General features: G+C 41.9%; 1 protein-coding gene across 1 annotated transcript in view; it reads right to left on the bottom strand.

The window, feature by feature from the left end:
* PSD3 (pleckstrin and Sec7 domain containing 3) overlaps window positions 1-23400 on the bottom strand; it is a 482251-nt gene that overhangs the window by 45747 nt on the left and 413104 nt on the right. Inside the window, exon 13 of the mRNA XM_052661313.1 lies at window positions 15820-15890. Within this exon, the coding sequence (XP_052517273.1) occupies window positions 15820-15890 (71 nt within the window). The remainder of the gene's footprint in view (window positions 1-15819; window positions 15891-23400) is intronic.

Here is a 23400-nt window from a genome sequence, read left to right as displayed (position 1 = left end):
TATTGTGATGGTTTCTGCCGTACATCAACCTGAATCAGCCACAGGTAAACATGGGTCCCCTCCCTTCTGAACCCCCTTTCTGCCTCCCAGTCCACCCCACCCCTGTAGTTGTCACAGAGTACCAGGTTGAGCTCCCTATGTCAGACAGCAAATTTCCACTCACTATCTGTTTACATATGGTAATATATATGTTTCTATGCCATTCTCTTTGTAGCACTTTTTACAATAGCTAGGACACGGAAGCAACCTAGATGTCCCATTGACAGAAGAATGGCTACAGAAACTGCGGTAAATATACACAATGGAATATCACTCAGCTATAAAAAAGAACGCACTTGAGTCAGCCCTAATGAGGTGGATGAACCTAGAGCCTATTATAGTGAAATAAGTCAGAAAGACAAAGACAAATACCATACATTAACGCATATATATGGAATTTAGAAAGATGATCATGATGACCTTATCTGCAGGACGGAGGTGGAGATGCAGACATAGAGAACAGACTTTTGGATGCAGTGTGGGGAGGGGAGGGTGGGACGAATTGAGAGAAGAGCATGAAATGGCTCTTTATTTGTTGACCTTTTTAGACAGAGCGTAAGCTCCTCTAGAGGCTTATTTGCTCTCAGGCATGCGTGCAGTGCACAGCGTTCTAGAAAACTACGGCAGTCCGGACCTGAAGATGCGCGCGCTACCGGTTTGCTTCCTGTGAGGGTCGGAGTCAGGCTGACAGTTTGTCAACCTAAGCTCAGCTGATAATAGACGCTTGGCTTTTAAGTGCCGATCTGGGAATCATGAAATGCTTGAAATGCTGACAATTCTATGATTGTTCATGTTTCCTGGTAACAAAAAGGAAGACTATCTGAAAGTGGAAATTAGAAAATCTTTCTGAATTAGAAAATCTTAAAAGGTTAGTTACACGAAGTATGGAAGGTAATAGAGATAGCCTCACATTCCAACAGAGGAGAGGTGGCGAGTGCCATGAGGGACAGAGGAGGATCATGGTCCTGATCAGAGCAGGAAGCTGCCTTCAGAAAGAAGCTCCTGCATACTTGCTGAGTGTTAGCCAAAAGTTAGGGGTTCTCTAATGCTCAAGTGGTAAGGAATCGGCCTGCCAATGCAGGAAACATAGGTTTGATCCCTGGTTGGGGAAGATCCCCTGGAGGACGAAATGGCAACCCACTCCAGTATTCTTGCCTGGGGAATCCCATGGACGGAGGAGTCTCATGTGCTACGGTCCATGAAGTCGCAAAGAGTCAGACATATCTTAGCAACTAAACGATAAAAGGAAGCCAGAAGTTAGTGGAATCTGGTTGATATGGTAAAGGGTAACAAAAAGTTCTCCAAAATCACTTGTTTTAAAATTCTAGTAGTTAAAAAAGACATACAATAGAGCTATGTGTTTATGTAAGAATTGCTTGCTGTTCAGTCGCCAAGTTGTGTCCGACTCTTTGTAACTCCATGGACTGCAGCGCGCCAGGCCTCCCTGTCCCCTACCATCTCTCAGAGTTTGCCCAAGTTCATGTCCATCGAGTCGGAGATGCCATCCAACCCTCTCATCCTCTGTCACCCTCTTCTCCTTCTGTCTTCAGTCTTCCCCAGCATCAGTCTCTTCCAATGAGTCAGCTTATACAAGAGGAGTCTAATGGAAAAAACATTAGCATGGTTCCAACCACCCTTCAGAAGCCTGAGGAGGCAAACCAACCTCTGAGCCTCAGCTTCTTAATTTAAAAAATGGAGACAATATCCTCCTATAAAGTTGTAGGGCTCAAATATAAAAAGTACCCCCAAAACTACATCATACTAACAAACCCATGTTATTTCTGGCTGAATGGTCACTACAGTAAGTGGGCTCAATAAGCCTGCCAGTCCCTTCCTGCCTCAATGAGGTGGGATGCTCTGATTTGGGATAACTGTTCCCTTAGATATTATATCCAAAGCGATGCCCTGTAAAGATGTGTGTGTGCGTGCGTGTGTGTGTGTGTGTGTGTGCGCGCGTGTGTGTGCGTGTGCGTGTGTGCGCGCGTGTGTGTGCATGTGTGTGCGTGCGTGTGTGCGTGTGTGCGTGTGTGTGTGCGTGTGTGTGTGCGTGTGTGTGTGTGCGTGTGTGTGCGTGTGCGTGTGTGCGTGTGTGTGTGTGTGCGTGTGTGTGTCTTTGTGTGTTCAGGAGGCATGCAACAGAGAGAGTTGTAAGCAAACAGGCAGGGATATGCACCTTAGAGGCATGAGATCTTCGTCAAGTCTTCGGTTTCCTAAGGAGTCACTGAAAACCTTCGTGAGCCTGTTTGTGCTGGGACGGGAGGAGGGGAAGCCTGGCTGAGTGGGGGTGGAGAGGCTCAGAGCATCTGCCTGGCGTAGGCTCAGCCGCGCCTGGCTTTCCTTCTGGTGACTGTGGGTTTTTTTTTTGGGGGGGGGGGTTTGTGGTGGTGGTGATTTTTACTACTATCCTCACTCTTCATGAGGAAATACTAATTGGGTAAAAATCATTAGGTTATTTCTTTTTTTTAACATATTTATTTATTTATTTTTGGCTACGTAGGGCCTCAGTTGCAGCACGTGGGATCTTTCATTGCAGCTGCCCCCCAGTATGTGGGATCTTAGTTTTCTGACCAGAGATCGAACCTGCCTCCCCTGCCTTGGGAGGCAGATTCTTAACCACTGGACCATCAGGGAGGTCCTTAAGCTATTTCTTAGCTGAGCAATCTTGAAAAGTTTTAAGTAACTGATGAGCAATCGATACTGGAATGGGACCCCAAGCCGGTCGCCCTGCAGTGGCAGAGGCGATCTGTGTGTGTGAGGTGTATATGTGCTCAGAGTAAAAGCAGGGTGGGCTTCGATGTCTTTGGGAGACTTATTTGACTCCTTTAGTTAGGGGAGCAGAAGCCCTGCTTCCTTCGTCTCACAATGCTGCCCCCCTCTTTTAGGAGCCAAGGTCTGGCAGCCGCAGTGGACGGGGGCTGAGGTGCAGCAGCTGCCCACCTAGAGAACACGGGAGGAACCTCTGGACGGGAAGCTCTGATGCTGAGAATCTGATCTGGGCAAGCAAGGCGTGGAAAATGAGGATGGCGGTAGAATGTGTGTGCTGGCGAGACCCTGGAGAACACGCTCTGTCTGATTATTTTCTCCCCACCTGCCAGGCATGGCCCCCAACCCTGACCTAGGCTGAGCGAGACTCTGCCACACTGAACCAAACCAGTCTGGGGCTGGAGGAAAATATGCCTTTTTATCATAATCTTTCATCCAGATTACAGAGAAGTGGCTACAGGAGGTAAGGAGAGGAAGAGGTGAGCTGTCTTCTCAGCTGTACTTGAATCCCAGGTTACATGGAAGAGCATCATGCCTCCTGGGAGCACAGTCACCCAGCGGGTCCTGCGAGGGGGACTAGCTGGCACACAGCGGGGCGCTGTCTGGATCCTTTGGGGGCCTGGGTGTTGGGGAGGGCAGCACATAGCTCACCCTCAAAGGGTATGGCATTCTTCTAGGGGAGAAAACTGCTTCTTTGGTAAAACAGACAGTTCACAAACTGAACTGTGACACCATTTCTTTCACCTTCATGATTCACTAGCTACTTGAAACATAACTTTTCATTATATTTCTACTCCTGGCTACCCTCTTGTCCAGCCTGTGAGACAAATGTCAAAAGCTGTTTTGGGACCACCCTACTGGTCCAGTGGTTAAGACTCTGCTTTCCATTGCAGGGGCTGGAGGTATGATTCCTGGTGGGCGAGCTAAGATCCTACATGCCTTGAGGCCAAAGAACCGAAACATAAAGCAGGAGAGATACTGAAACAAATTCACTAAAGACTTTAAAAATGGTGCAGGTTTAAAAAGTCATCTTAAAAAAGCTGTTTCTGCCATTCTCGGACCACGCCAAGTCTCCCAAAACTGTTATTCCCTTCCACTGGTTAAAAATGCAGCCCTCCCACCCCCCCACTTCCTTTTTCTTTAACCTTGCCTGCCTGGCAAATGCCTGATCATCACTGAGGTATGGTGGGTTCAAGGTGTGTTAACTCCTCAGGGAGGCACTCTCTGACCTTTGCAAGCGTGATCAGGGGCCTTATTCGGTGAGACTCTGCATTCCTCTATTAGTTTATACACTGTTCGAAGGTGAAGGTTCAATTTCGCCATTCCTTGTCTTGCTCTGTGGGTTCTGTGTGGCAGAGACAGTATCTTCGTCATCGCTGGAAGTGCAGCATTTAGCAGAGTACCAAGCTCTAAACGGCTGTGTGAAGACATAACCCCCAAACTGTGCAAACCCCCGATTACCCTGTGATCATGTGACTTTCTTTCTGTGCAGCATCTGCCATCCCATGCTAGCAGGTCAGGCCTCCAGCAAGGTTCAGGATTAGCTAGCAACGGGACAAGAGGAGCCCCTTGTCAGACACACGCGGTACCAGTGTGGAGCCTCCAATACAGTCTACCCTCTGGAGGTAATTTGAGGAGGGAGAGGTCTAGGAGCTGGCGCATGCTGATGCTGGCAGGCAGCTGAGTGTCCTGCGGGTTCCCCCTGGGGCAGTGGACAGCAGACAGCTCCCTGTTAACCTTACAGTGCTTGGCATTTCCACATGTAGAGGCCCACTGGGTCTTCCCATTGGCATAGCCTCTTTTTTTTTTTTAATCTTACAAGTTAGGAAGAAACTAATAAAACACCAGAGCAGATATATCCATCCAAGAACCTGGCCTACTATGATGACACTTCCACAGGTTGATGAGTGGAACCATCACCATTAGGCTAGGCTCCAGGATCTGTGCAAAGTTCTGGGAACAGATATTAGATCACTGCTATGATGAGCCTTTAAACACTTGTCACATTTTTTCAGCCCCTCCTTTTCTTTCAAAGAGCACTCACAACAACAAGAAGGGAGTTCGGCCTGGATACAGGACAGGGTGCCCTTTCTCACGCTACTCTCCGTCCGAGCACAGAGAGCAGCCTGAGAGGAGACCACAGCGCGACCCGCACGCTCCTGAACGAACGCATCATTGCCTCTGGGTCCCCTTTTCCACTTTACGAGAGGAACCTCACCCAGTTTTCCCTAAGTGCCCATCTGCCACACTCCAGAGGCACCATCAATATGGAGGTGCAACCTACTTTTGTAGCTTTAATCCAACTGATGTTGACACTTCCGAATTCACAAAGTCAGTTCCTTGTCAACATATAGCCCTTTCTCTTTGATGTATGGACGAGTCAAACAATTCAATTCCCTTATTCGAGGGAGAGGACAACGAGAAAGGCAGAGCTGTTGACTTGGAAACAGCCTCTCTCTGTGCATCACCTCTGTCAAAGGCTGAATGCAAGAATGTTTTTCTCTCTTCCCAGGCTCTCCCTGGGATGGAGTGGGTGGAAATCCTGTGACTAGGTATTCAATGAAATGATTTTGCCAAAGACAACTCGGCCCCTCATAGAGGTTTTAGAGAAAATGACAAAGTAAGCCAAGAGAATAGGATTGATGCTGGGGAAACAGCTGTGATATGTGAAATTTAATTTCAAAGGGCCGTTCCCTGCAGAGACAAATCTAGCTGAAAGGACCAGTGTGGGCCCAGCATGTATGCACACGGTGGTTTGGCAAAGGCCAAAGCAGTTGACTTATAAATTAGAAGCCGTGCTGGCTCCATAGGGAAACGAAGAGAAAGATATCCGGCCCCCTAAGAACATGAATAATCACCTAACATCAGAGTCTCCATTCCTCCAGCTGTTTGATCCCGCCAAGTAATGGGTACCTTTTAGAAGGATGTCCCAGATTACTTTCTTTACAATCTTTGGGTTTCAGATGTCTCCATCCCTATCTTTGCAAGGGAACTTAACCACGAAAAGAGCTCTAGTCCAAGGTGAAGTATCCCATAGTCTAATATTCCTCAGCTAACCTATCCCAAAAGGAAGAAAACAAAAGGTTTTGTTAATATTAGACATAGTTCTCAATCTAGACATTGGATAAAAGTGCCCATAGAAGAGAATTATAACAGTGCTCCTTACAAAGCTGCTCTGGTGGTATGTAAAATGTTGATATAGGACAGTCAAGGTCCTTTTAAATATTGATCTGGGTGACTCCTAAGAAAGAGTGGTCTGAAAAAAGAATAATGCTTTCAATTTTATTATATAGGTCATTATGATAACATTTTGAAATGTTTAAAATGAAAATAAATCACATATGTCCCCCCCAACACTTCTGTTTCCATCCCAAGCAGGTTATTATCTCAACAGTGCAAATGTGGATGCCCTCTCATAGGCTGCCGCCCAACTCAGTACTGCCGACGTGATTTCAAGTGTATTTTCTTCCCCAGTGAAACACAAGTGTGGAAAGGCAGCTTTGGAGTGTGGCAAGTGTGTAAGGGCATGTGTTTGTGCACTGAAAATAAAAAGCCTAAAACAAATGAGGCCTTTATGTTTAAATATCCAAATGCTAATAATTACTGCAGTGAGGAAAGGCTGTGGTGGGACAGATATTGTCAGAAATTACTTTGAGAGAGGAAGCTGTTCAGTATTCTTTGAAGTTAATTTAGCAATAGGTTTCAATAATCTCAAACAGTTCCCACTTGTCCCTGTGACCAATGATACTTCCAAGAATCTATTTTTAAGAAATAAACAGAGATGTGCACAGTATATCTTTATAACTGTAAAAAGCTGAAATGAGGGTATGTTTGAAAATAGGAAAAATTAAATTATGATAAACCTATTTAATGGAAAATACTGTAAGCAATTGCAAATGAATGTTTTTGCAAATTCTGTAAAGAGGAAAACATAAAACCATTTGACTTTCAATTTCATAGTCATCAGATACTAGACTGACCAAAAAATAGGCTTCTGAAGAACTTTTAATTTTAAAATGTTTCTGTTAATAAGTAGAGTAAAAGAAAAACTAAATCATTGTCCAAGGATTGTCAAAATGTTCAATCATTTGAATATTACCCAATCATTGTCCAGGCCCAATCAAAGGAACAAAATAAATCTCCAGAAACTGACTGTAAAAAAGAAAGGTTATATAATGTATCTGATAAAAAATTAAAAATAACCATCATAAAGAGTCTCAACTGGCTCAAGAAAATGATGCATGAACAAAATGAGAATATCAACAAAGAAAATATTTAAAAATCTAAAACAGAAAATTTGAGCCTAAAGCATACGATGACACACTGAAAAATTCACAGGAATCATTCATCAGCAGACTTCCACACAGAAGAAAGAATCAGTAACTGAAGACAGAAAAACTGGAATTATGCAGTCAGAGGAACAAATGGGAAAAAAATCATAATAAAAGAGTAAAAGCAGCCTAAGAGATTTACAGGACACTATCAGCTGGACAAAATACCTATTAGCAGAGTCCCCGAAGGGGGAGAGGAAAACTAACCAGCAGAGAGCTTCCTGAAAGAAACAGTGGCCAAGCGCTCAGCAAACCTGATGGACATCCAGATCCCAGGAGTCCAACAGTCTCAAGCTAAGACACCCGCCCCCACAGATCTGCACAAAGACACATTGCCATCGAACTGTCATGGAGAAAGAAGGACAGAGTTTTCAAATCAGCAAGAAAAGGGAGACTTGTCATATTCAAGGGAAGTTCTTAAGAGGGTCGTAGGACTGCTCAGCAGACACCCTGCAGACAGGCAGAGGCGAGGAGGAGGACAGACTCAGAAAGCTGGTTGGTGGAGACAGAAGGCCTGTAAACCAAGAACACGGTGCCCAGCAAACGACTCCTTTAAAAGGGAGAGACAGATGGAGAATTTCCCAGGTGAGCAAAAACCGAGGGATACGTCACTGCTAGATCTGACTTACAGAAAGTGTCACGAAGACAAAAGACTGAAATGAAAGGAAACGAAGCAGCAGCACTGGAAATACAAGGAAAGAAGATGAAACATAAATCTCACCGGTAAAGGTAAACACAGACACAGACCGGATAATGAAATACTGTAGGAGCAGTGAGCAAGTCACGTCTAACTGTAGCACGAACGCTACAATAGGAAAGTATAAGAGCAACTGTCAATACAAAACCTGCTAGCAGATACACAGTATAAAAAGAAATACACTCTCACACCAAGATAAATTATGTGTGAGGACGGAAAAGAAAAGTGTAGAGTTCCTATATGTGATTAAAGTTAAGTTGTTATCAGCTTATAAAGGATGACTTAGAACTATAACCTGTGCTACATAAGACTCATGGTAACCACAAAGACACTACCAATGGATGACACACGAAAGAAGGTGAGAAAGCAATCAAGTTATGCTTTTATAAAATATCAACAAAACACAAAGGGAGAGAATAACAAAGGAAAACTGTCAAAAAAGCTATGAAAGAGAAAACAATTTACAAAATGCTAATAGTAAGTACTTCTGCATCAATAATTACTTTAACTGGAAATGAACTAAATTCCCTAATCAATACAGAGTCTCTGAATGGATTAAAAGAAAAAAAAAAGACCCAACTGTTTGCTGTCTGTAACACTCACTTTATGCTTAAAGGTACATATAGGCTGAAAATTAAATGGAAAAGGATATTCATGCACAATGTAACCAAAAGACTGTCATACTTATTAGAGACAAAACTGCAAAAAAAGACAAAGAAGGTTATTATATAATGATAAAAGGATCAAATCACCAGGAAGCTGTAATAATTAAAAGTACATATATACCTAATACCAGAACACACAAATATATGACGCGTATACGGGCAGAACTGAAAGGAGAAAATGACAGCAATACAATAATATTGGGGAATTTCTCAAAAATAGGCAGAAAATCCAAACATAAGATGAACAAGGACACCAAGAATAAAATAAACGCTGTAGACAAAAGGGACCTCAAAGACATATGAAGAACAAAGCATCCAAGAGCAGGAGAATACAAGTTCTTCCAAAGTGTGCACAGCACATTCTCCTGAACAGATTACAAGTTAGCTTATAAAATAAGCCTCAACAAATTTAAGACACCTGACATCATACCAAGTGTGTTCTAATCACAGCAGGATGACACTAGAAATTAATAGTTGAAAGAAAACAGCACAATTACAAGTATGTGGAAATTAAACAATATATTCTTGAATAATCAATGGGTCAAAAAAGAAATCATAAGAGAAATCAGAAAATATCTTGAGACAAAGGTAAGTGAAAACACAACGTAACAAAATTTATGAGATTATAGTACAAGCAACTTTATAGATTAAAAAAACAAACAACCTAACTTTACATGTCAAGAATTTTAAAAAAAGAACAAACTAAGCTCAAATTAGTAGAAGGAAGGAAACATTAAGATTAGTGCAAAAAATCAGGCCACCCAGGTCCCACAGCCAGCCACCCTGAGATCCAGCCCCACCACCAGCAGGCCGATGTTACTAACCCCTAGGACCACCTCCGAGCCCTCCAGCCAGCTGCACTGGGGACTGGCCACACAAACCAGCACTTAGGCAGCCACCACAGAAGGCAGGGCTGGCAGCCAACCAGGCCAGGGGTAGCCCTGCCTTCCAGTCCACCCACAGTACCCGACTCTGCGACTAAAGAAGGGCCCAACAGCTCACAGAGCGGGTACCCCTAGAGCACACAGCTCTCATGACGAGAGGAGTGTGCTGCTGAGCCCCAAAGAACATCTCCTAAATAAGGCCCTTCTCTAAGATTAAGAAGTGTAACCAACCTACCTAAACACATCAAGAAGCATCGTAATTAAAACGGCAAGGATGAAAGATACAGGGAGATTCTTAAAATCAGAGAGAGACAAGCTACCAGTTATGTATCAAGGAACTCCCATAAGACTATCAGCTGATTTTACATCAGAAACTTTGCAGGCCAGAAGGAAGTGGCATGAGATAATTAAAGTAATGGAAGGGGAGAAAGAGAACACCCTACAACCAAGGATATTTTAGGGCATCATTTAGATTTGAAGGAGAGATAAAGACTTTTACAGACAAAGTTAAACAGTTCATCACCACTTAACTGGCTTTAAATTTCAGACAGATTTTTAAAGTGAAAAAGAAAACATGAGTTTCACATGAAACTTATGAAAGGAAAATTCTCATTGGTAAAAGCCAACAGATAGTAAAGGTAGTAGACCAAGCCGCTATAAAACGAGCAGGAATGCTAAAAGAAAAAGCGGTAAAATCATCTACAGCCACAGGAAGCAGTTACGGGAGTCACACACGAAAAGATGTGAAATGATGTCTAAAACATTAAACGTGGTGAGAGGTGACTAAAACTGCAGGTCTGTTGGAATATATTCACACTTGAGTGATCATTAATTTAAAACAAACACACACACACACACAAACACAAATAGACATGTTTTATATGACCTTCACGGTAACTGCAAGGCAGAAATCTGTAACAGATATATGCACACAAAAAAGAAATGCCTCTAAACATAACACAAAAGCAGTCATCAAATCACAAGGAAGAAAGCAAAAGAAGAAAAAGGAACAAAAAAGAACTACAAAAGATCTCGGAAGCAATAGTCTCTGATAAGGAGTTAATATCCTAAATACGCAAAGATTCCATATAACCCAACATCAGAACAAAATAAAACAACAAACTGATTGAATTATGAGCAAAGGTTTAAAAAGACATTTTCTAAAGAAGACATACAGATGGCCAACAGATGGATGAAAAGATGCTCAACATCACTAATCAAGGGAACGCAAATCAAGATCACAACGAGATATTACCTCGTACCTGTCAGAATGGCTGTAATCCACAAGACAACAAATACGTGTTGGCAAGGGTGTGGAGACGGGAATCCTTGGGCACTGCTAGTGGGAATGTAAACTGGTGCAGCCTCTATGAAAAGCAGTACAGACATTCCTCAAAATTTAAAAATTAGAACGATCATAAGATCCAGCAATTCTATCTCTGGATAATTTTCTGAAGAAAACAAAAAGGCTCTTTTAAAATGATTCATGCCCGTCTAGATTCACTGTAGCGTTATTTACAATAGCCAAGATATGAAAGCAGCCTACATGTGCGCTGACAGATGAAGGCGGCATGCCTAAAAACATACATAACAGAATATTACCAAGCAGTAGAAAAGAATGGAATCTTGCCATTTGTGGCAATATGCATGGACCTAGAGGCTACTATGCTAACTGAAATATTTAAGACAAATGATTTCACTTGTATGTACAATCTAAAAAACAAAACCAACATCACAAAGCAGAAAGAGAGTCACAGACACAGAAGACAAACCAGTGGTTGCCAGAGGGACAAAGGGTGGAGGGGAGATTAAGAGGGTAACACTTCGTTACCAAATAAACAAGTCACGAAGATCAAACGTACAGCAAGGGGAATACAGTCAGTAAAACATGATAACTTTACAGGGTGACAGAAACTAGACTTATTGTGGCACTCATTCTGTAATATATAGAAAGCATCAACTCACTCTACTGAACACTAGAAACTAACATAGTGCTGTAAGTCAACTATATTTAAATAAAACAAACCAACAAAAGAAAAACAGTAAGTGGGAGAACTGCAAAAAAAAAAATCAGGACAGCAACCAATATTTGTCAAAGTTGCTCAGAGCCCTTTCTATAAAACGTTGGTGCCAAATACGATGACACAGATACAATCATTAGGGAGTTTACAGAGCTTCACTGTAGCCCTTGTTACCAAGGGGACTTTATACACATAAAGGATTCATTGCAGCATAACATTAAAAAAATAATCAACATCCTGCACCACAGAATCAAATTATGAAGACATAATAAGCTGGGATACTGATCATTAAGCTAATTTTTGCTAAAAATTTCAAGTTTGGCATAAAGTGGAACCATATTTTTAAAACATGCATTTGAGATAACTTGTCTTAAAAACAAAAACCTATCTTTTGTGCTAAAATAAAAACATTAAATAGTGGTAATTTTTATTGATTTACAAATAATGTCTTAGATGTGAAAACACTAATTTTAGTATCATACTTCAAGTGTGTCCATCTTAATGAAATTGTCTTAAAAACATTTTTGCAGAAGAAGAGTAAATCTTCAAAATACCAGCAGCTAAATAAAATTCATTTCCCTCAAAAAAGAGATTATTACAGAAATAAATGAAATAGAGACTAGAAAACAAAAGAGGGGGAAAAAAAATCAATGAAATTAAGAGGGTTTTTTTCCAAAATAACAATAAAAATGACAATCCTTTAAAATAAGAAATGAAAAATGAGACATTACAACTAGCATCAGAGAAGCAAAAACATAAGAAACAACTATGAACAATTACATACTAACAAACTGGACAGTCTAGAAAAAATGGATAAATCCCTGGAAACACATGATTTGCCAAAACTGAATCATGAATAAATAAAAATCGGAGTGGAACTAAAACAAGCATGTAGATTTAATCAGTAATCAAAAACCTGCCAACAAAGAAAAGTTTAGGACCATTCAGCTTCACAATAAATTCTATCCAACTTTTAAAATGGGACCAATTTAAATTAAAACCAATCTTCTTCAAATTCTTCAAAAAACATTTAAGCAGAGAGAAACTTCTAAAATCATTTCATGAGGCCAGCATTAACCTGATATAAAAACCAGAAAAAGATACTACAAGAAAAGAAAACTAGAAGTCAATATCCCTAATGAATATAAATTCAAAAATTCTCAACAAAATACCAGCAAACCAAATCCAACATCATATTATGAGAGGCATATATCATGACCAAGTGGGATTTACCCCTGGAATGCAAGGATGCTCCAACTTATGAAAATCAATTCATGTGATAAATCACACTGACATAATAAATGTTCAAATCTCATGATCATCTCCATAGATACAGAAAAAGCATTTAATAAAAGTTCAACAACCTTTCACATGGTAAAAAACATTCAACAAACTAGGAATAAAAATAAATTACTTCACTATGATAAAGACCATATATAAAAAGTCCACAGCTAACATCATATTTGAAATGGCAAAAAACTGAAGGCTTTTCCTCTAATAAAAGAAAAAGACAAAAATGCCCACTCTTGGCACTTCTATTTAATATAGCCACCACCATCAGAGAAGAAAAAAACTTAAAGGCATTCAAATTGGAAAGGAAAAAGTAAACTCTAAAGATTCTACAAAAGAACTGTTAGAAATAAGAAATGAATTCAATGAAGTTGTAGGATACAAAAAACAATTGTACTTCTGTAAACTAACAATGAACAATGTGAAAATGAAGTTAAGAAAACAATTCCATTTATAACAGCATCAAAAACAATAAAATACTTTAGGAATAAACATAATGAAGGAATTGAAAAACTTAGACAATAAAAGATGCAAAACATTGTTGAGAGACTATAAAGACAAAAATAAATGGAAAGACATCCCATGTTCATGGACTGGAAGACTGAATATTGTCAAAATGCCTATACTATCCAAAGTCATCTACAGATTCAATGCAATCCTTATCAAAATCCCAATGGTAGTTTTTGAAGAAACTGCAAAATTTACATTAACATTGATATGGAGCTATAAAGGATCCTAAATACTCAGTCTTGAGAAAGAACAACAAATTTAGAATCCTCATACTCCCTGACTTCAAAACATATTACAAAGCTATAATAATAAAAACTTATGGTAGTGGTATAAAGCCATTCATGTAGGCCTCTGTAACAGAATAGAGAGTCCAGAAACAATGCCATCAACTGATCTTCCAAAAGGTCCCAAAAGCACACCAAGGAGAAAAGAGAGTCTATTCAACAAACAGTCCCAGGAAAACTGGGTATCCATGTGAAAAAGAATGCAAGTTTTTCCTTAACATACCCCACACACAACAGGGAACTCGTCGTGAACTTAAATGCTTAATACCTTAAGAAACTCCTGGAAGACGACACAGGGGGAAAGTTTCTTGGCATTGATATTGGCAATGATTTCTGGTATATGACCCCAAAACAACAGGCAACAAAAGCAAAAATAGAGAAAAGGAACACATAGAATTAAAAACCTTCTGCACAACTAACCCTAACCCTAAGCCCAACACTAACCCTAAACCCAACCCTAACCCTAACCCTAAACCCTAACCCTAAGCCCAACCCTAACCCTAAACCCAACCCTAACCCTAACCCTAAGCCCAACCCTAACCCTAAACCCAACCCTAACCCTAACCCTAAACCCTAACCCTAAGCCCAACCCTAACCCTAATTAGGGAAACAAATGAGAGAGTGAAAAGGCCACGTATGGAATGGGAGAAAATGCCTGAAAACCATATACATGATAAGGAATTAATGTTCAAAATATGTAAGGAATTCCTATGACTCAATAACAAAAAACCAAATGACCTGATTAAAAAATGGTCAAAGGATCTGAACAGACAACACATATATGGTCAACAGGGATATGAAAAAAATGCTCAACCCCACTAATCATTAGGATTAGTGTAAATCACGATCAAGTATCCTTTCACACTCGTCAGGATAGCCATTGTTAAACAAAGTGTTTTAAAAATAACACATGTTAAAAAAAAATAATAACACATGTTGAAATGCATGTGGAGAAACTAACTCCTGGGCATCGCTGGTATAAATTTAAAATGGTTCAACTGCTATGGAAAACGGCACAGAGGTTCCTAGAAACATTTAAAGTAGGGCTACCACCCGACCCAGAAACTCCACTTCTGGGAACTGAAACCAGGATCTCAAGGAGACACCTGTACACCATGGTCTCTGAAGCACTGCTCACAGTAACCGAGAGGTGGGAACAACATAAACAGCTACGGACGATGTACAGAAAAAGGAGAGGAAGTGAGCAACGGAACGCTGCTCGTCGCAAAAAAGAGGAAAATCCCGTCACGTGCCGGCTGGACATTTAGGACGTTGTGTTAGGGGAAATCAGCCAGTCATGGATGAACACAGCTTGGTGCTGCTTACATAAAGCATCTGAGGGAGTCAAACTTACAGAATGGAGAGTAGAACGGTGGCTGCCAGGGGCCATTCATTGGTGGTGTTCGTCAGGCAAGACGGAAAATGCCTAGAGATCTACTGCGTGACACGGTGCTTATAAAGTTAAGAACACCGCACTATTAACTTGAAATTTGATTGAGGGAGATCTCATGTTATGTTTGTTTAAATCACATTAAAAAGAAAAAATATTTCCTAACAGTCACCACCGAGGGCAGTATTGTCACACTTCTGAGCCTCCCTTTACTGCGGAGCTAGAGTCCGGCTGGGCCCTGGGAGGGGATGCACCTTTTCCAGGTCAAGACTCGACTTCCCCACCTCCACACACAGAACTAGCAAGGAGGAGCTCCAGGGACTACCCTGCAGAGGCCAGAACATGCCAACTGGATACCAAACTAACTTCCAGATCTGGGGACTAGCAGAAAGGATCCTGCCAGGACATGGTCTGGTCAAACACTTACCCAGGTAAGTGGAATACGCTTGCATTGTTAAATATCAGGGCTTGAATGAAAATGTGTTTCTAGATTTAGGTAGGATCCAAACGAAGATAAATAACTAAATAGGGATGTAAGGGATATAACTTCATATTATAAATATCCATTGAAACAAGTGTTACCACAGTCTGTACCTGAACAGACAATATGAAGTCTAATGTATCAACTTATATTCAACATTTCTAATTGAATGTATTAGAACACAGTTCATCCATTTCCTCTGATCACACACACTCATATATACATGTATATAATCTTTTATCTTTACAAAATGTAATCTATACACATATATAAATAAATAATTTCCAAAACAACTTTTTTCACCAGAAACAACAAAAAAATCTAAAAAACAGTTTAGACATCAATTAAACAGCCTTTCTGTTTGATGTGGCTTCTTTGTACAAAGTGAGTATTTTCTAGGTAACTTGTCTAAATATCACTCCATTAAGTTCTGTGGGCTTCCTTTTGTATGTTTCTACTTTTACCTTTTGCAGGTAAAGCACTGTCCCCTTTAGTACAGCATAAAAGGTCTTCCATCCTCGCTTGCCTCTTGGAGCTAGAAAAGGAAAACAAACGGGAAAATGTAATTTGACAGAAATTTGCATTTTAGAAAGAGAACCTGAAACATCAATGTGGTAACTGTTCTCCAACACTCCTGGTTTATTTGCTACGGAGACTAACATGGCTCAGTGGCGAAGAATTCGTCTGCAATGCAGGAGCTGCAGGAGACTCAGGTTTGAGCTCCGGGTTGGGAAGATCCCCTGGAGAAAGAGATGGCAACCCGCTTCAGTATTCTTGCCCGGAAAATTCCATGGACAGAGGAGCCTGTCGGGCTGCAGTCCATAGGGTCCCAAAGAGCCAGACACGACTGTAGCGACTTAGCGTCCATGCACGAAACTAATAATAACTAAAATTTTCTTGAGCCTCATTGTATAACAGGCAGTATTATTTCATTTAATCCTCACAATAGCCCTGTGAGGTAGGTACTATTATTCTTGTCTTTCTATGAAACTGAAGCACAGAGAAGTAACCTGCTCATGATCACATGACTAGGAAGAGAAGTAGGAATCTGAACCCAGGCGGTAAGGCTTTGCGGTTCATGCTCCGGTAGAGATAACTTAACGACTGGAAAAGCTAGTGGCATGTTGTAAATACATGTTAATCTAAGGGCTCATGAACCAGCGCCTTCAAGGCTTCATCAGAGTTTCTGAGCCATAAGAAAAAAGTCTCAGAATACAAAAGGACTCCTCCTGGCCTTTCTCCCACACATCCACCAGCCCAATTGTAACTTTAATTATTACTCCTGTGGTAACCTGTAAGACCTCTCCAGCAGGTGCTGCCACACTATAACATGTTTTTTTTTTTGTCTAAATGTCTCTGAGTAGGCTGTGAATAACCTGAGAACAAGATCCTTCATCTTCAGAATTCACAGAACCTAGTATAATGCAAGGCAGACATGAGGCACCTTTATAAAAATTCTCCAAGTGAATTTTCTTCCAGAAGTCCTTACAATCCCCATCTTTGTATTTTCCTGGAGTATAAAGTAGAATTTCTGTATTGACTTACATAAAACTTTACAGATTATCCTAAAGTAAAAGCATAGATTAGCAAAACAGTTTACTATTTATTCTTAATCTTAATAAAATTAAAATCTGTAACCAGAAAAGGTTATTACCTTTTCTCTAAGGTTATTACATTTCTCTAAACATGTCTACTCAACATGTAGAAAGGGCATTTATTCTTATTCTGTTATCAAATATTTGACTGCTTTTAACCTGGATGGTGAATAAATCAGAAAGCGCATTATTTTCAACCATATCTTTTAAATGTCCTTTGACTGAAGAAACCTTAAGCTTGGAAACCAGGTGAACAGCCACCTACAGAATACAGGTGCTCCTGCCAATACCATACTGAGATATCCACCTGGCAAAATTAAAAAAAAAAAAAAAAGGACTCAAAACATCCGCTCTGCAGGTTTCCAGGGGAAATTAAAAAAAAAAAAAAATCATCCCATATGTCTCCACCATGTAAGGTTTAAAAATGTGCACTCAAAAATAAATGATCAAAAAATGTATACCATAATCTTCTTTATAAAGGAAAAAGAGTGGCTACTATAAAGAAAGCCACAGATCACTCTACTTATACATGAGGTAACGGCTGGGTGCACTGTTAACAGACGTCAGGTTCTGACCCGGGCCGTGTGAGAGCAGCGCGCCCGGAAGCGGCCGCCGGCTGCAGGAGCTGCTGCGGTGCAGGAGAGAGGTGGCTGGTGTGCTGGGCCGTCGGGCTGGAAGGCCGACCAGCTGGTCCACGGCCCTTGTCTCAGACCTCTCCTCTCACCCACCAGCCCTCACTTGATCACTCCCGACCAGTCCCCCAGCCTCTCAGGACCTCAGCCGCTTCATTTTAAAATGTGGATAATTCATATAACTTAAAATAAAACACTGGCTTAATGCTGGAAAAGAACTCAGACAAACCCTTCTGTTTTCTACAGGAAGAATGGAGGGCCTGGATTTGAAAGGCTGTTCCCAAAGCCCTAAAACTAATTTAGTGGCATTTTGAGATTCCTTCCGTTCAAAGATTTACAAATCAATTTTTCTGCTTTTCAGGTAGAAATCTATTAATCTGTTACTAAGGTTGTTGCCCTAGAATCAGACCTCTGCCCCTCCCCTCAAATGGAAACCAACTCTTCTCATCTAAGTTTCAGGAGGAGGCTCCAAAGAGAAAAATAAGAACTGGTTAGAACCAAGTAAACCCAAGATGGTGGAAGATTTGACTTCCAGTGACTTTGAGCCATATTAGCTAAATGGCACACCCACTGGCCCCAGGACAGTTGACAATCACCATGACAACAACTGCAATTAGAAAAGACCCTGATGCTGGGAAAGATTGAAGGCAGGAGGAGAAGGGTCAACAGAGGACGAGATGGTTGGATGGCATCAGCGACTCAATGGACGTGAATTTGAGCAAGCTCTGGAAGGTGGTGATGGACAGGGAAGCCTGGCGTGCTGCAGTCCATGGGGTCGCAAAGAGCTGGACACGACTGAAAGACTTAACAGCAACAACCATTGCAAAGCCCTTACAAGGACAGAAAAGCAGGGCTGCATCAGGTTGGGATACAAACCACACCCCTGTTTAGGAATACTCCTCCCTCTCTTTCCAGTCTTACCTTTAACCTCAACTCTCCTATATACATCGTATCTGCCTGAATGGGGTTGAGAAGTTGTTTTGCTCGCCGAGTTCTGGCTTCTTTCCATTCTTTGACCGTTGAATAAAGCCTGTGCTGTCCCAACAGCTGTCCTAATGTCCTAACGGCTGTGCAAACCCAAGCAGATAAAGAACCTCCTTGATGGAGACAAGGAGTCTCCATCTGGGTTAGGACCCAGTGTGGGTCTAGTGCACCAGTTTGGTTCCAAATTCATGTACCTGCTCACGAAAACTTTTAACAGGTCTTCACCATTACCACACTAAGCCGATCAGAAATGGATCCCAGCTAAACTGTGATCTAAAGTGACCTGGGGGTGACAGATGCTAAGTCAGGGAGCAGTAACCCTGTGTTCCATGCTCTACTTTTCCAGTTCCCACAGAGGTTTAAAACTTAACCCTGTTTTTGGTCAGTTATAACTTAATTGTTCAGTCCACACCACAATGCTAAGAATAAGACACTATTATTTCCATTTTACAGTTGAAACAGTATGGGTGTAAATGGGTGGAATTCAGGGAAGAAAGGGGCCATGGTGCACGAGATCAGGCTGGAAAAGCTTAGAGGCAGCCTCAGTGGCCCTGATTGTAAAGCCCCCCCCCGCCCCCCCCCCCCCCCCACACAGAGTGTGGCTATGGCTTCACATCCTCACAAGGAGCACTGTTCCTCAAGATGACAACCGCAGAAGAGTTAAATCTGATGTCACAGCACACGTATCATTAAGTGCAGAAGGCTGGGGAAAGAGTCGTAATTCATTTTGGAGCGAACATGGTGGGAGGAATGAGTGGGGTTACTGGCTGGGCCCTGGATGAATCCTACTGATGGACTCCAACAGTTGGGTCCCTACTGTGAAAAGGTGTGTGCTGAACTTGATCAAAAGATACTTTGTGCACTAGTCTATGCTTTCAAGGCTATTTTTAACATGCATACTTGGAGTCCAAAGACCGCTTTCCTTCTCAAAAATAAGAGGATCGTGGCATATTTTAACTCTGACCAACTGCCTCCAGCCTAACATGAAAACAGGGTCTATTGCTTTTGTTTAAGGCTACCTTAATAGACATTTTCCATGAATGGCCACTGTCTCTTTAGATTTCCCCTCACATTTACTGTCACCTTCATCTGTTACTTCTGTAACTCGGGTTGGTTTTGGAGGCCATTTTCACCTACCTCTTGGAATCTACACTTAGAAGTTCTTTTAGTGAGAGTCTTTTGGTGGTAAATATTTTTTATTTTTCATATAAAAATGTCTTTCTTTCATTAAAAATTGTAGGTGGACAATTAACTTTTTCCTATGAAGATATTACTTCCTGTCACGTGTAGGTTCAGCTTGCTTGGGCTTCCCATTTATCATCTCCAAACACTTGCAGTGATCATATGTTGAACACAGTCTCTCCATTGTCTCCTCTGCTGAAACTTCTGCTACGCTGACTTTGCAGTCTATCCCGTCGGCAGCTTCCCACTCCCAATCCTTCTGTCCTCTGTACTACAAGCTGCGGCTTTCACCTCCAGTCCTCCTGGAGCACCCAGACCCACGGATGCCCTGAGGGCTCAGCCGCCCCAGGGGTAGCTCACCTGCTAGATCTGCATTCATTCCTGCCTCGTTGTTACTGGCTCATCTACTGGTTTAAAAGGTGTTTAAAAATGTTTCAATCACTTTTAGATGTTTTACAATGTACGAATTTTGGAATTCTTAGGCCATCATATCAGCAAAAGGACTTTCTAGTTCTTTATTTAAAGAATTTATTCACAAACTTTATAATCTAGAATTCATTTGTAGCAGGATAAGGAGATAAGGTTCGTGACATTGTACAGGAGACAGGGATCAAGACCATCCCCATGGAAAAGAAATGCAAAAAAAGCAAAATGGCTGTCCAGGGAGGCCTTACAAATAGTTGTGAAAAGAAGAGAAGTGAAAAGCAAAGGAGAAAAGGAAAGATATAAGCATCTGAATGCAGAGTTCCAAAGAATAGCAAGGAGATAAAAGAAAGCCTTCCTCAGCAATCAATGCAAAGAAATAGAGGAAAAGAACAGAATGGGAAAGACTAGAGATCTCTTCAAGAAAATTAGAGATACCAAGGGAACATTTCATGCAAAGATGGGCTCGATAAAGGACAGAAATGGTATGGACCTAACAGAAGCAGAAGATATTAAGAAGAGGTGGCAAGAATACACAGAAGAACTATACAAAAAAAATCTGCATGACCAAGATAATCATGATGATGTGATCACTCACCTAGAGCCAGACATCCTGGAATGTGAAGTCAAGTGGGCCTTAGAAAGCATCACTATGAACAAAGCAAGTGGAGGTGATGGAATCCCAGTTGAGCTATTTCAAATCCTAAAAGGTGAGGCTGTGAAAGTGCTGCACTCAATGTGCCAGCAAATTTGGAAAACTCAGCAGTGGCCACAGGCCTGGAAAAGGTCAGTTTTCATTCCAATCCCGAAGAAAGGCAATGCCAAAGAATGCTCAAACTACCGCACAATTGCATTCATATCACATGCTAGTAAAGTAATGCTCAAAATTCTCCAAGCCGGGCTTCAGCAATACGTGAACCGTGAACTTCCAGATGTTCAAGCTGGTTTTAGAAAAGGCAGAGGAACCAGAGATCAAATTGCCAACATCTGCTGGATCATGGAAAAAGCAAGAGAGTTCCAGAAAAACATCTATTTCTGTTTTATTGACTATGCCAAAGCCTTTGACTGTGTGGATCACAATAAACTGTGGAAAATGCTGAAAGAGATGGGAATACCAGACCTCCTGATCTGCCTCTTGAGAAACCTATATGCAGGTCAGGAAGCAACAGTTAGAACTGGACATGGAACAACTGACTGGTTCCAAACAGGAAAAGGAGTATGTCAAGGCTGTATACTGTCACCCTGCTTCTTTAACTTATATGCAGAGTACATGATGAGAAACACTGGGCTGGGAGAAGCACAAGCTGGAATCAAGATTGCTGGGAGAAATATCAATAACCTCAGATATGCAGATGACACCACTCTTATGGCAGAAAGTGAAGAAGAACTAAAAAGCCTCTTGATGAAAGTGAAAGAAGAGAGTGAAAAAATTGGCTTAAAGCTCAACATTCAGAAAATGAAGATCATGGCATCTGGTCTCATCACTTCATGGGAAATAGATGGGGAAACAGTGGAAACAGTGTCAGACTTTATTTTGGGGGGCTCCAAAATCACTGCAGATGGTGATTGCAGCCATGAAATTAAAAGACACTTACTCCTTGGAAGGAAAGTTATGACCAACCTAGATAGCATATTCAAAAGCAGAGACATTACTTTGTCAACAAAGGTCTGTCTAGTCAAGGCTATGGTTTTTCCAGTGGTCATGTATGGATGTGAGAGTTGGACTGTGAAGAAAGCTGAGCGCCGATAAATGGATGCTTTTGAACTGTGGTGCTGGAGAAGACTCTTGAGAGTCCCTTGGACTGCAAGGAGATCCAACCAGTCCGTTCTAAAAGAGATCAGCCCTGGGTGTTATTTGGAAGGACTGATGCTGAAGCTGAAACTCCAATATCTTGGCCACCTCATGTGAAGAGTTGACTTAGTGGAAAAGACCCTGATGCTGGGAGGGAATGGGGGCAGGAGGAGAAGGGGCCAACAGAGGATGAGATGGCTGGATGGCATCACCAACTTGATGGACATGAGTTTGAGTGAACTCCAGGAGTTGGTGATGGACAGGGAGGCCTGGCGTGCTGCGATTCATGGGGTTGCAAAGAGTCGGACACAACTGAGCGACTGAACTGAACTGAACTGAAGGAGATAAGAGGTGCAGACTGGATGAGCGATACTAGAACACGGAACACCAGTGAGGAGGCTACTATAACCACCCACACGAGAGAAAAAGCCCACAGTGTGGATAGAGGTGCACAGTCAAGACGAAGACCTGGACAGGGAGAGGCCGTGGCAGTGATAACTCAGCAGCCACACCACGTGCTGTGAGCACCGGGCAAGCACTGTAGATGCCCTATTCGATCCAAACAATCCTTTCAGTTAGGCTTCCTTGCTTCTATTTTACATTGTGGTTTCCATTAACTACATTTGCAGTTCTGAGAGAAGGAAGCTACTGAGCGGGCTACCTGTGTTTGGATTTCAAAGTAGCCAATTAGCGCAGTTTAGACAAGGAAGTATGTTCTACGGATACATTCAGGGGAAACTTCCTGTGGCAATCCTTTGCAAGGTCGGGCCTGCTACCCCAGTTAAATAAACACAGTGGGCAGGGACGGAGAAGACAGGACGGGGCTGGGGGCGAGTCAGGGGTGTCTTCTGGTCTCACGGACGCCTTACGGCATCCGGGCTCACCACGATGAAGCTCGGACCGGAGGCAGGGCCCTGCGTCTGCTCTGGACGCTACCCGCCCAGCACTCTGCAGAGCAGTAACGACTGCAGCAGCAGCGAGAGCAACGGCTGATGTTGTTGAGAACACGACTGTTTCAAGCACTGCTCCAAAACTGGATGTGTGGGAAAACGGTCCAAAACTGAAGCCCACGGTTGCATATTCTTCATTTCGCAGACATGGGCTCTGAGGTTTCACTAACGTGTACCACCAGGTGCCCCAGTGCCCTGCTCACTTTTACTCTGGTTTGTGTGCAGGGAAAGACGGGTCAAACCAGACTCAGCAACAGCGACTCGATTAACGCTGAGGTACAGGGGTGATATTCAAATTAATACAAGAAACAAAAAAGTCAACAGGCCTCTGATTATTCTACATCTCTCTCTTTCTCTCTCTCTCACACACTCACACACACACACACACACACACACACACACACACACACACTACACATTTCTGCAAAAGAGAAACTGGCAGTTGTCCCAAAACCTAAGTGGTAGTGGAACTATCATTAAATCTTCA

Source organism: Budorcas taxicolor, chromosome 24, assembly GCF_023091745.1.
Source record: "Budorcas taxicolor isolate Tak-1 chromosome 24, Takin1.1, whole genome shotgun sequence".
In the NCBI taxonomy this organism is placed as follows: Eukaryota; Metazoa; Chordata; class Mammalia; order Artiodactyla; family Bovidae; genus Budorcas; species Budorcas taxicolor.
This window is presented reverse-complemented; position numbering and strand designations above follow the sequence as displayed.